Here is a 14,031-nt window from a genome sequence, read left to right as displayed (position 1 = left end):
CCAGCAGCGATTCGACGGCCCTCGATCTCTCGCAGGTGTTCGTGCGCGAGGCCCTGGAGCAGTATCTGGAGCAGGAGCGCGTGGCCCTCCTTCGTGGCTCCATCGTGGTCATCCAGCGGCACGTGCGCGGGTACCTGGCCCGCAGGCAGTACACGGCCATGCGAGCCGCCGCCCTGCGCATACAGACCGCGTACAGGGCGTACGCCGCCAGGTAACGTGCACACGCTCCCTGCTAAGCCTCTCCGTCGGTCGCGAGGCAACTAATTGATTGATTGTGGCGTTTAACGCGCGGACGCTACACAGGCGATGAAACGCGCCGTAGTTGACAGCTTCGGATTGATGTTCACCACCTGGAGATCTTTAACGTGCATCGAAATGTCGAACACACTGGCGTTTTTGCTTTACTCCTCCACCAGAAAAGCGGTCGGCGCAGCCAGGAATCGAACCCTCGTCCTTCGGCTCTGCAACACAACGCCATAGCCACTGAACCACCGCGTCGAGGCAACTACGCAAACGTTTCCATTCTTTAAAGTAGCCATAAAGACAAATGACAAGTTTTGTTCACTGGAAGGACTGCCTTGTCCCCATAACAACGATGCCAATTTTATGGGAAACTTCAAACGAAAATGCCGATATCAAGAAAAAAACGATGCAGCCCTCTGTATAACGATGGCGATGGTTGAAAGCGAAGCGTGCTCCTCAGGGATTCCTCTGTTGAAAGCTTCGCTTTTAAAAAAAATACGAATACCTAAAGCGGGCTTCACCTGCGAAAGAGTATATTTGAGGCAGAGTACGATTTACAGGTGAAAGTTGGCTTTCCTGCAGTGGTTTTTGAGGTGAGCTGCAGAAGCCATCAGTGAGACATAGATCATTCATCATAGTCTGAGAAAGTTAGCTCTCCTGCAGGGCGTTTTGAGGTGGAATATGGACGCCATGGGTGAGACATAGAAAGCTTCGCTTTAATAAATGCAGCAGTGGCGACTCCTCAGCCACTTTCCGGCGATTTCTATATGACGTCACGGAATCTTGTTCGTACTATTCCCGGTCGCCGACCGAAGCACCCACCAGGAAACATGACAGTGATTTTAGTTGAGCCTATAGACGGTATTCGTTGAAGAGTTTAGCGGTCAATTTCTTCGCTTGGCAACACTGGAAACGGCCACAGACATGGCCGATGCGTCACGGGCACGGCGCAGTCTGGGCCACTGCGGCCGCACGCCGAAGAAAAAAAAAGACACCGGCGTGTGTCACCTGCTCCGTTCCAATCCGATTCTAAAGTGTGGCGCCAACAGAGGTGTTATTAATCGAACTCACAGTGAACTCGACGCAATACTTTGTGTTCAGCGAAGAGTTCGTAACGTGAAACACAGTCATGTGTTTCACAGACGTGCTTAGCACAGACAAGTGCCGCCATCCCGCGGAGCCCGACGTAACGAGTGACGGCGCACCGTGGCCTTCGCGATGGGCTACCGGCGGCGAGCGAATCGCGGAGGCCTCAAGCCCGTACTACATGGAGCGATTTCGCCTGCGAATTCGCTGATGCGGCGCCGCTCGTGCGGCAAAACCACCTTTTTTCATTGCTGCGGCAAAGTGCCAAACATGTGAAGCGGTCGAGCAAACGCCGCTCGTGCGGCGTGTGCGGCGTAGAGGGGCCGGACCTGCGGCCAATAGGAGCACAGCTCGGCACCATTTGCATGCTTGGAAACCAGATGGCGTTGCTTGTCTGAGCGCGACATAAGCGCGGGCACACCAAAACGTTTGTCTTCTGTGCTGTGTGTGCGTATATTGATAAGGAATTGGCGATTCTTATACAAAACCGCAAATAAACTTATATTTACCGCAAACCAAGCAGAAACAACTTGCCAAGAAAGTAAAATAAAACCACCCTTGTTAAAGGGGCACTGACACAAAAATTTAGCATCTTGTTTTTTTCGTTGCGATAAGTAGCTAGTGACCTACTTATAACCTGTAGAAACCTCATTTGCTTCAGCGTGCGACGGTTGTTTAATTAGAGGGATTTTAAATGCGGCCAGTCGCAGTTTCGGTTTCAGCGAGTGCCGCGAAACGATGGATTTTGTGGATTTTGTGTGAACAAAGCTGACCACGTGACCGTCGGAGGGATATCACAGAGCAGAGCCGCCGTAGCACTGTCAAATCCGCATCGACGGCAGTTTCTGCGAATGCCCCACGTACTGATCTCGTGAGGCGCTTAATTAAAAAGCGACCGTGGATGTGACGCAGGCGCTGCGAGTGCAAATGCTACCGCGGCTAAAGAACGACGCGCGCCGCTCGAGACGGTGGGTGGCAAGACGCGCGCTGGACGCAGCCGGCCGGTCTGCCTACAGGTCCGCCTACAGATGTGCTCGGCTCAGCACTGCGGCGGATATTCGAGTGCCGCTCTCGTAAGCGGTGCAGATGACAATTTTTAATGCAACCCGCCATCGCATCATTAACTCCTTTCTCATGTAAGCCGCTATGGTCGGGACTTGGGGACAATTTCGTGCAGCGATAACAAGCTATCACTCGAGCTACCTGCGCCGGCCTGGGCCACTTCGCGGCCGTGGCCGCCGCCTGCACAGCGACAGTGCGGCTAGCTCAGTGAGCTTTTCGTGCCTCCGGCGCGTTTTGCATCCAATGGTAATAAACAGTAATAGAAACAGAGTGCCTGGAATCGCTGCAGAACTTTGGTCGCGGCCAGCTGCCCGATTAGCTGACGAAATCACGGCGCCTCCGCCGCCAACGATCGGGTCGTTCGTTCTCGAGAGCAGAAGCTCCGCCCTCCGGCCCTCCGATTGGAGCGGCGAGCCGGGCGAGCCCGCGTAAAACGCCGGTAGTGCGGAAGCGGCAAACACAAACTCGTGACGTGTTTGGATGTTGTTTATTTACAATTGCGCGTGGTCCTCTGCTGGCTGCTCGGTTGCGTTTCGCACACTTCAAAATTGATTTTAAATATGTTCTAGGCTGTATTCGCCGCTGATATTTTGCAGATGATGTATATGTGTTCCCACCAATCTATCTCCGACGTTATCTCGCCTTCAAAATTTTGTGTCAGTGCCCCTTTAAAATCACAACAACCTTTGCTGGTGGCAAACTTAATTCAGTCTGCAAACAAGGCGCATCTGAAATGCGAAAATCGGGGCATTCGCAGGCCCCATGTAGACGGCAATTCCAGTCATTGCGAACTTCGCAAGTGCGAATGTTCGTTCCAGCGGATTCGCAGGCAAAATTCGCTCCATGTAGAACGGGCTTCAGGCGCACTCACACGGTTGCATGGAGGAGAAGAGGGGTGCCTGATCTGCGGGCCATGCGCGCAACGTCACCTAGCAACAGACGCTTGGCCACAGATATGGCGGCGCACTCGCATGGTTGCCTGCATACATTCCACGCCATTGAATACCGAGGATAGGTTGTAGTCACTGGCGAGGCACGCATTCAGGCAACCGTGTGAGTGCGCCGTCACTGGTTACGTCGGGCTCTGCGTTACTTGACCGTGCAAGGCACATGAGGTGTGTCGGACGTTCCAAACTCTATCCAACCGAACGCAATCTAATGCCTCTACTCCTATGTGAGTGCGATTAATATCATCTCTGTTGACACCGCCGTTGAGAATCGGGTTGAAACGGAGCAGACGACGCACGCCGGTGTTTTTTTTTTTTTTTTTTTTGTCCGCGGCGTGCGGGTGCAGTGGCAGAAGCCGCGCCATGTCCGTGGCGCTTCGGCCATAACCGTGGCCGTTTCCAGTGTTGTCAAGCGAAGAAATTGACAGCTAAACTTTTCAGTGAATGCCATCTATAGTTCCGCTTGATCACATCATTTCGATGCTAAGGGGCAATTAACACACTGGTAGCTATGTTTTTATGGTTGGCCCATACTACGGCTCAGTGGGTCGAAATTTCAGTTTCTCAACACTCCTCGTGTGATCTCGGTGAAGAAAAGAAAAAAAGTCTTCCGTGGTTGGAATGTAGCTGAGTGAGTTGCCAAGGGTAGTTCTTTTAAATGGAACAAAATGGTATTTTGTCTTCATGGCAAATTTAAGCCCTCGTAGTGCCATGGAATGTTCTTTACTGTGCTGCGCATGCGTGGATAGGTAGACCGAGCCAATAAAATCGGCGCTATCGGAGACCTGTTCAGCTTCTTTGTCCTCGGAGCAGCCGTTTTATCATTGGGCTGTGCTAGCATCGATTTTATCGGCGCTGTCAACGGGTTGACGTAAATGCGCATGCGCAGTGACTTTGTTTAGTTGGCGTAGTCGACGGGATGGCCTATCCGCGCATGCGCAGTACGGTCTAGAACATGCCAGGATGCAATGAAGTCTTACAAAATGAGACGATAGGCTGGAAAAAAAAAAACATTGATTTACGACGTACCGGGCACAACGGGCATGATTCTAGCGGATGCGCTCACACAGTGCACATCTTCTGGAGTTGGAAGATTGGTTGTCGCCTGCGCACTTTGTAGAAGGAACGTATCGGGCGCGTCCGGATCACTTTCTGTTTTTTGGTTGTCTGTAGAGACGCATTTTTGTTTCCTTATTGAAGAGAACGTCCTGTAGATTGTACGTGGGATTTTAACCCTCCGCTGAGCGTTAAAGGTAAGCCGAAGAATCCGGTCTTCCTGGTAGCTTTTAAGTCCAGGAGGACATTACTGGAGCCGTACACGATTCGTAACTTCCAGATGATTAATTATTAGAGACTCATTGCTGGTGTTTTACGACTAGCTTTAGGTCATGTGTTTGTGCCAAGGAAACGAAGGCAAGGGACAACAAGAGCTACCTACACTTAGAAAAAAATCCAAGTCTGGATGGCGCTTTTCAGATGGAGGCGAAAAGCGGAAAAGCCCGCGGGTCGAGATACCGGCGCGCGTTTAAGGTCCCCAGGTGGCAAAAATTAATCCGGAGTCGTCCTTAGCTCGGGTGTAGCTTAGCTCATAACACGGGTGTAGCTCCGGCGCGTTAAACCCCACCGTCTGAATCTGAAGTGCGGATGGTGGTAATAAATAGTGAGGTCAAATCTGGCTCTCAAATACATAGGTGTTCCACGTCATATTCCCAACAGTCGTTAGGTGCGCTTTGAATGCTAAGTTAACCAAGGTCCAACTTTGGGGGCACAGGGCTTTAACCGTGGTCCAGGTTCGGCCATCTATTTATCTTTAATACGTACAACTCCAGGAGACTGGCTACGAGCGCTGTTACGGCTGTCACCAGCGGTATCTGATCTGGAGATAGCCGCTGTCGAAAAACAAAAACGCACGAAGTTTTAGCCCAGCACCGGTTATCACCGGCTACGTGCGTGGTGTGCGCCCAGGCCGACGGTAAACCGGATTGCGTTCGCTTCACCGCACCGTGTCGTTATCTGTGTCCCCCTGCGTGCCTCAGTAGTGCTTTCCGGATACAGACAGAGCCTTCTGATCATCACTCCGTGGGATCCACTCCGATGATATCAGTGCAAAAAAAAAAAGGCGCCAATATACGTCTTCACGACGAAGCGAACTTTGGCACTCCAAGCCCTTTGACGTCCACGAAACGGCGGATGCAGATTTTGAAGTTTCCGCTCTAAAGTTACGCAGGGTTAACAACAGGCTCCATGTTTCTGGCACCCGATTGTAGTTTTCAATCTAGTGTTTTCCGGTTGAAGAGGGATGGATGGAATGGAGAGTGGGTGTTTTGTCGCAGGCGCCGCTACCGGACGATTCGTCGTGGTGTGGTCCGCGCACAGGCCAACTACCGGATGCTTCGGCAGAAGAGGGAGTACGACAAGGTATGACACAGAGAGCACCATGCACAATCTGAGGAAAAGAAAATAACTGCTCTTTTTCTTTTTAAGATTGAAATTACGAAATGGCTGGTAGCTTTTTATTCCTTGTAAAGTATACTCGTCTATGTCCCTCAGATCAAGCAATACGTGACACCATCCTTTCTTGCTAGGGAAAGTGCATTCCTACTACTGTGGAAAGTACTTAGGGATTCCTATAAGGGTTCCCTAGTAAGTATACTAGCAGGTCGAGGACGTGCTCCAAGTCTATCTTCATACTACGTTTTTACGGCCCCAACTGCAGTCCGTTGAGAGCAAATGATCACCGGTTTGAACGAAGTACCGCTCATAACGAAGCCAGTTTTATCTTTCCGGGGTCTTAGTAACAAAAGAGCCTTTACCATACTATTTACTACAGGTCTCGCTTCATTCGAAGTTCTGACGGCCCCAACCATAGTGCAGGGCAACCAAATAGCCAGTGTTTTTAATGAAACAATTCTTACAACGCAATCTTCGTTATTGCGGTGCTTTAATGCATATACTGCAGATAAAAGCAATCCTTGCCCGAAAGCGAAGTCTTGCTTCATTCGAAACATTTACGGCCCAAACCACAGTGAAGGGGAAACAAACCACCGCTTTTAATGAGATACAGTAAAAAATGACAAGCAAAATTTCTGTAGTTTGTCGTATTTTCGCGTGCCTTACTGTCTTCTTGTCGTATTCTTGTCGTGTCGGGATTTTGATGTTCTGTCGTGTGTCGTATTCCTGCCCTGATTTTGACGTTCCGTCGTGCCGAATTCCCGTCGTGTCGTGATCCTGATGTTCCATCAGCAGTTGCACATGGTTTAAATGTTATTGCCCATTGTGAAGAGTAGCGTAAATGGCAGATCTGCCGTGACTACAGGCATGTTTGTCGCTGAGAAAATTGACTTTGTCGTTACGACAGAAATGTGTGTCGTAACAACAGATGGCTTTGTCGTAACAACAGGACTTCTGTTGTCACAACAAAGTTTTTTGTCGTACGACAGGAATTCTTGTCAGGTTTTCGCGGTACTCCTGTTGTGTTTTTAGACTGGGACATCACTCATAACGAAGTCTTCGTTATAACGAGTTCTTCACTGCATTCATCACAGATCAAAGCCATCCTTGCCCGGAAGCGCGAGGCCGACCGCCTGGCCCTGGAACGAGCGAAGGAGCGCATGGCGCGGGACGAGCGGGCGTCTCGCGCCGTGGCCGGCGTCAACCACCTGGAGATCCCCGCCGAGCTGGCCTTCATCCTGAGCAAGTTGGACGACTGGCCGGGCTACCCCGGAGCCGTGGCCAGGGCGCCCAGCTCCTCGTCGAGCGCCCCGGGCGGCGGGCTCCCGGTCGTCCCTCCGCTGGCCACCATGCCCCGGCATCTGCCGGGAGACGTGGACCAGCACGCGTTCAGCAAGTTCACCAGCATCTACTTCAAATCGCACGTGTGGGGCATGAAGAGGGAGCCCATCCGCACGCCGTTCCTGGCCAAGAGCTCCGACACGCAGCACCAGGAGTCGCTGGCGCTCTTCAAACTGGTCAGTGGACGCCGGCATCCTCTTTTAAGGCGAAAGCCGAGTATGTCTCATTAGATGGTTGACCTTGAATGACCCCGGCGTCAACACGGACGTTACAAAAATTCAGGGAAGGCCAGGAGGGAAACCAGGCATGCCAATCGGGTATATGAGGCGTTCCACAGTTAAAGGCTCATTAGTGGTTGATATTAAAAGGTGGAAATAAATGAATTAAGATGAATTAGAGGGGTTGAAGGTAGGTAAGATGGATTAAGTTAATTGAGATAGATTAAAAGTTTAGTTCGAAATAAGCGAGGAAACTGGCCATTAGCGGGACGCATCACGCGCGTGAGGGACAAGAGGTGGACCATCCGAATAACGGAGTGGCTGCCAATAGACCTCAAACGCAATAAGGCCGGCCAAGGACTCGATGGAGGGAAAATCTGGGGGGAAAGGGTGTGCTCGGCTATCACTCGATGGACGTGGCTAATGATGTTTGGGAGAGGCAGGGGGCACAACCGGGATGATGATGATTGTCGAGGCGGACTATGATGAATTGAGGTGTATTAAGGACGGTAAAATGGCACGGCTGCTGTGTCGACGTCTGGACGTGCATACAGAAGGTACCCGTGAAGCGTCAAGATGGTAAGTTGGGAGAGTTGGTACGCCATTTATACTGAAAAACAACCAGCGCAAGACAGGCAAGGACAAGAAAGGATACGAACACAGCGTACCAGTGTACGCTATACCAGGATACAGGGTTCAAACACAGCACTGCTGTAGCCTGGTACAGCAGCGCTGTACCAGGGTACAGCAGTCTACAGTGCTATGGGTACCAGGATACAGGGTACAAACACAGCGCTGCTCTAACAGGGTACAAACAGCACTGTACACTGCTGTACCCTGGTGCAGCGCTGCTGTACCAGGATACAGCAGCGCTGTGTTCCAACCCTGTATCCTGGTGGTACAGCAGCGCTGTACCAGGGTACAACAGTGTACAGTGCTACGCATACCAGGATACGCTGTACAAAGATACAGGGTACAAAAACGGCGTTGCTGTACCAGGGTACAAACATAGCAGTGTACACTGCTGTACCATTGTACAGCGCTGCTTTACCAGGCTACAGCAGCGCTGAGTTACAACCCTGTATCCTGGTACAGCATACCCTGGTACGCTGTGTTTGTATTCTTCTTTCTCGTCCTTGTCTGTCTTGCGCATGTTTGTTTTTCAGTGCGTACACGTAAATATACAGCGCCAGGCTCCCCGTAAGCTTCGCCAGATGGTCCGCGTGGGAGATCCTCTTCGCCCCCTCCCTCGCAGATCCTGCGCTTCATGAACGACGGCCACCTGAGCGGGAGGCGCGAGCGCGTGCTGGGCGACTACGTGGTGCAGCGCGGCCTGCAGGAGCGGCCGATGCGCGACGAGCTGCTCTGTCAGCTCAGCAACCAGACCTGGCAGAACGACAACGAGGCCAACCGGCAGCGCGGATGGCTGCTGATGGCCAACTGCCTCGGATGCTTCGCACCTTCCCCTCTACTCTACAAGTACCTGCTCAAGTGAGCCAACACCGCACATGCGTTGAAAGGGAACAGTTGTCCGTCTGTACATACAGCTATTGACAAATGAAACGCCATCCCCCCAAAAATCAACCAGAAAACACAAATAGCGTCATTTCTTTCCGTGCAAGTGAAATTGTCACGTGGCTTTATTACAGCAACAAAGCTAGGAAACGCGGGTTTCCAAGTACAGTAGACACCCGTTAGGACGAACTCAAGAGGACCATTAAAATTTGTTCGTATTATCAGAAACTCGTCTTAAGCGGAGGTTTTTTGAATTGTGGACGTTACAAGACAGCAAAAATGTTGTTCGCCTGAACCATAGGGTTCGTCTTAACCGGAATCCACTGTATGCCAATAGCGCGCTAATATATTTGCCACCATCACGATATTCGAGAACAGTATTTTTCAATTTCGCGTGTTCCGATTGATATTTTCATGTTCCCGTTTCATTTGCTCATGACTCTACAATCGGTAAAACGCTTGTCGGTAAAACACAGCTTTCGTACTTTCAGCCTTATCCTGCCTCGCCTGAGAGTGGGATTTGAAGGAAACTACTGCGGCGTTCTGAAGGCTAGGCCCACCCCTCTGGTCTCCAACATCTTTGTAAATAGTATATTTTGGCAGTTTTCGGGTGTAACTAGTTGAAGGTGAAATCGCTGTAAAAACAAGCGTTTAACCTAAGACTCTACATTCTTTGTCAAAAGTTTCTGGGCCGCAAGGAATGCTGCAAGGAAAAGTCTCAACAGCCAAATGTGGCCGGAAAAGCTTATGTCAGTTAGAAAACTTTTTTTCGCAATCATTCTTTCGTAAAAATTTCTCCGCCTGTGCTTTCGTACAGTCTTTGTCGAAAGTTCCTAAGCCACGCCAACAGTTCCTGTGGCGGAAATATTTTGGAAGTTGGAAAACTTTTTTTGCCATCTTTTTAGCATGAAACATTTGTCCGTCTGTCTGTACGCACGTTCAATGTTTGTAAAAATTTCCTAGGCCGCGCCGAGAGTTTCTTGGTCGCAAAAGAATTCTGCAAGAAAGCTCGGCATTCAAATACGGTGGAAATGTTTTATGTCACGTAGAAAACGGCTTTTCCGCCATCATGATCGAATAAAACGTTTGGCCATCCGTGCGCATGTACGTTCAGTCTTGCTCAAACGTTTTTAAGCCACGGCAAAAGTTTCTAGAAGGCAAAAAATTCTGCGAAAAAGCTCAGCTTTTAAGGGCGGCAGAAATAGTTTATCTGAGTTAGAATGTTTTTTTTTGCGCTTTCTTTCTTGTATAAAATACTTGCCGTACGTAAGTACGCACAGTGTTTGTCAAAAGTTTCCGGGCCATGCCAAAAGTTTCTGGACCACAAAAAGAACTGTGCGAAAAAGCTCGACGGTGAAGTGCTGCGTAAATACTTTCTCAGTTATAAAACAGTTTTCTGGCCATCTTTCTTGCATAATACATTTCAGGCTGACTCAAGAGGTAGCAAGCTTGTGTGCTGAGCTTTCGGGGCCTATAAACCCCTGGTACGGCCTAGAAACTTTTGGCAAAGTCTGTACGTCATGACGAATCGTGACGTACCTTCCCTTCGCCGAAGCCTGCTTTCTTATTTCTCTGTCTCAAAAACGTACACGAGCTATCTGTTCTACTCCGTTCCGTTCCGTTCCGTTCTGTCCTGTTCCGTTCCGTTCCGTTCCGTTCCGTCTCCAAGAACGACTTTTTACGGAACCTCATCCGTCGGGGCTCTTTTTTTGCCCCCGTAAAAAGTAGAAACAAGGCTTAACGGGACGAATGGAGTGAAGCGCGATGTCTTTCCCTGCGAGGACAGTGAAGGAAGAGAAGGCAGAGACATAGGCAATCTCGCGTCATCCGCATATCGTGATAGCAATTCGGGCCCCTTGGCTGGCTTGTGGAAAGCCTCCTACTAGAGTCAAAGGAGCAAAGTCGTACGTCCCCGTGTAATGCCCGTGTGACACGGGCACTTTCAATCCGAATTGAAGCGAAGCGCGATTGACTTTTCGAGCGCGCTCGACGCACCGCCGCTGCTACACGACATGTCTCAATCCCTATGGAAAAGTTGCACCGCTGGCACTCACCTACGCCAGACGGCGCCAAAAAAGTACTTCGCGGCCGGCGTCTGGTAACTTTGCGCGGTCGTAGGTATACGTAACTATAAAATGTCATCGCACGTTTATTAGAGCCAAGTTATTTGATACAATTTGCGGCGTTAGTTGAAGTTGTCAAGTTACCAACTTCTGTGCCTGTAGTCAGCGGGGACGAGAGTATCACCGCTTTCGTCCGATCGCGCGCGGAAGCCTCAATCACGCTTGGGAAACCAGAATTAAGTTCGAACGGGATAGGGCTCGATCGCGATTGAAACTGGAGGGTAGCAGCGGCCGGTCTGGATTGAGCTCGATCCGGATCGGATTGAAAGTGCCCGTGTGACAGGGTTATAACCTCCCTCTCCGATCGTTCGCTCGCAGTCGTGCACTCTGAGGCTGGTAGGCCGCGTATACGGAACTCCGGGCGGTAGTGGGTTGTGCCGCCTATTCGAGAAGCTGCACGAGAAATAGCGTACTCGCGGCAAGCCCGTTTTATTATCTAGCCTGGATTCCCTAAAACTGCGCTAACCGATCTCTTTGACAGCCGAGTGAAACAGTAAATAAATAGCTCGCTCCTTTTTTGTACAGAGTATACGGCCAACTCTCGTTATTTCAGCGCTGTTGGCACCTACAAACTTCGTCGAATCAAGTAGGTAAATTCAAATCACCGAGGTTAAATTAACGAAAGCTTAAGTGATCATTCATAATTTGTAGGTTACAGCATTACCCCCTAAGTATAGGGATACGCTTAGGCAAATCAAGTACGCATGCGCGCGCACACACAGAGGCGCACATTTCTATATACATTACAAAAAGAATGAAGGAAGCTCGCACTAAACGCGTATGAATTGAAGGTAGCGAAGCTGCACGCACGCAACCTTCACGACCGTCACGAAGGTTTAAGTCCATCATTGCAGCCGACTTCCTTCTTCTTCACTGCCGCAACGACCTTTACTCCATCATTGGGGCTATAAATATGAGCTTCTTACATTTTTTTTTGTGAAGTGATAATCATTGGACATCACCTTTGGAGGGGCGTACGCTATGACGTGTCTTTCTCGTTCCGAGCAAGTGTTGCCACTATTACGGCGAACGCTGGAGTTTTTTCTTTTTTTTTCTTGCCAATCTTGGTCAATTTCCCTAAATGGGTCTTCTTGGCTTGACAAACGTTCGGCATTTTCTTGGTTATTTAAACTGCCGGCGGTCGCCGCGATCTTGTCCAATCTCCCTAAGTGAGTATTCTTGGCTTTGACAAACGTGCGCAGCGGACGCTGGGCGGTCGTCGTGAGGCACACGCACACGAGCGCTAGGTTTTGTCTTAGTTTTGTTAACTGCCGGCCGGGCGGCCGCCGCGAGGGCCGCGCTCACGTGCGTGCGCTCAGCAATTGGTATTTGTAACCGCGGACACGAAAAATTACAATTTGCTAGACAGCTTCGCTGTCAATACGTGTTTTCGCCAACACAGCCACATGTTTGAAAAAGCAAGCAAGTTATGGCAGAACACGGATATCTTCTTCGTTTGTGTGGGGCAGGTTACATTAGCAGCGATGATTTACATCTTTAACACTGTTTGAACGCAGCTTACTGCGTTTTTGGTACGCTAAGCCTGTGTTTATAATCGACTGCGTTGTCGTTCTAGCCCATATCGCGACTACAAAGACGCGCGCATTATTGCGCCAAGCAAGCAAGCACGTGTTGCGCTTTCCGCGAGCCGAAATGAATGCGCTGATGACAGCGTGGAGGCGACAAACATGCCCCTCTTTTACGTCGTCTCACGTCAGAGGGCTAATCAGCCGAGCGCGTGGGATTCTCTGTGACGCCTGATAACGCCCGAGGCTCACCTCGTCGCTTCCTTGGACTCCAGGTGCCTGTCGTTTAAGGCGGAAACGCTTTCTCCGTTATTTTCGCTAATCCGGACGTATGTCTGATTGGCATGCCAGTGTCCGAAAAAGACAGGTAATGCGCACGCGTTATCCGTATCGCTAGTAGTCCACTATCGGCAAGAGGGCTGCGTTCCACTGGTGTTGCTACCGAAACTGACGTCGGTGCCTACGCCGGCATGTAAGGTAATATGCTAAGCTTCGTTTCCCAACTACTGGCGCTTAATTAAGCATGTTTTCTTCTCTCCCTCTGCTGCAAGAACGGATCTCATCGGAGGGGGTTCCGTAAAAAAGCTGCTCCTGGAGCGAATTCGGCCTCCCTCCCGTATAACCGGTTCCTGGGAGCCGGTTGTCCCCCCAAGAACCGGTTATACGGGAGGGAAACCCAGGGGAGGCTTTTTTTACGGAAACCCTTCCGATCAGGTCCGACGGCTTCTGCTGAGACCCGTTTTCGCAGCATGCACAGAAAGAAAACAGGCTTTAGCAGAATTGACGTGATGCGAATGCTGCGGAGCACTGCTTCGCTGCCTCTAATTTCTCCTATATTTTTGGGCGCTTTGGCTACCTGTTAGCGTTCGTTGTGTTTCATTTTGCAACAATTCGTGCCTACCCGATTTATTGCCAAGTAAGCGCGGAAATGCTACCATGGAATGTTAAAAGGGGAAACTTCAAGGTAGGTATATAGTATATACCTCTAACAACCGTTCCTCAACGAAACTTTAAGGGGACTTACGAGTGCTTGATAGGCGCCGTTTGATTACCAGATTAGCCGGATTACCGGATTAACCGGATTACTGAATTTACCGGATTTAAGAATGAAATGCGTAGGTCTTGTTCTGAAATTTTTTCCGCCGATTCACGCGCATTTTTAGCCAGAAAAGTGCGCTTTAAAAGTGCCGCCATTTCTCGCGCACCATATCTTCCTCACCGGTTCGCAGACGTTGGTTGTGAGAAAACACGGGCAAGTCCACAGGGCTAGTGAATTGCCAGCATGTTTGGCCCTCTCAACCGGTGCGAGGACGAACAAAAAGTCGATATAACCTACAAAAGTTGTGGAAATTCAAATGTTGAAGGGCGAGATTGCATGAAAATACATTGCATATGAGTGTGCCGTCATTACAGTAGTTGACACAGTGGTCACAAACGGCGAGTGAAATTTTCTACTCTCTTACTTTGGATTTCAGGCAGACGAAGAAATATAACTGGAGCCATAGCGTTGTCTCGTGGC

At 50.1% G+C, this 14,031-nt stretch overlaps 1 protein-coding gene across 1 annotated transcript in view; it reads left to right on the top strand.

Annotated features, from left to right (window-relative positions):
- The window catches only part of LOC144138379 (unconventional myosin-XV-like), a 157,126-nt gene that overhangs the window by 59,231 nt on the left and 83,864 nt on the right, over positions 1–14,031 (top strand). Inside the window, exons 17-20 of the mRNA XM_077670633.1 lie at positions 36–211; positions 5,672–5,756; positions 6,884–7,306; positions 8,604–8,839. Of these exons, the coding sequence (XP_077526759.1) occupies positions 36–211; positions 5,672–5,756; positions 6,884–7,306; positions 8,604–8,839 (920 nt within the window). The remainder of the gene's footprint in view (positions 1–35; positions 212–5,671; positions 5,757–6,883; positions 7,307–8,603; positions 8,840–14,031) is intronic.

The sequence above is a fragment of the Haemaphysalis longicornis genome, unplaced genomic scaffold (assembly GCF_048455015.1).
Source record: "Haemaphysalis longicornis isolate Haplotype H1 unplaced genomic scaffold, Haemaphysalis longicornis Haplotype H1 scaffold_5, whole genome shotgun sequence".
Lineage (NCBI taxonomy): Eukaryota > Metazoa > Arthropoda > Arachnida > Ixodida > Ixodidae > Haemaphysalis > Haemaphysalis longicornis.
This window is presented reverse-complemented; position numbering and strand designations above follow the sequence as displayed.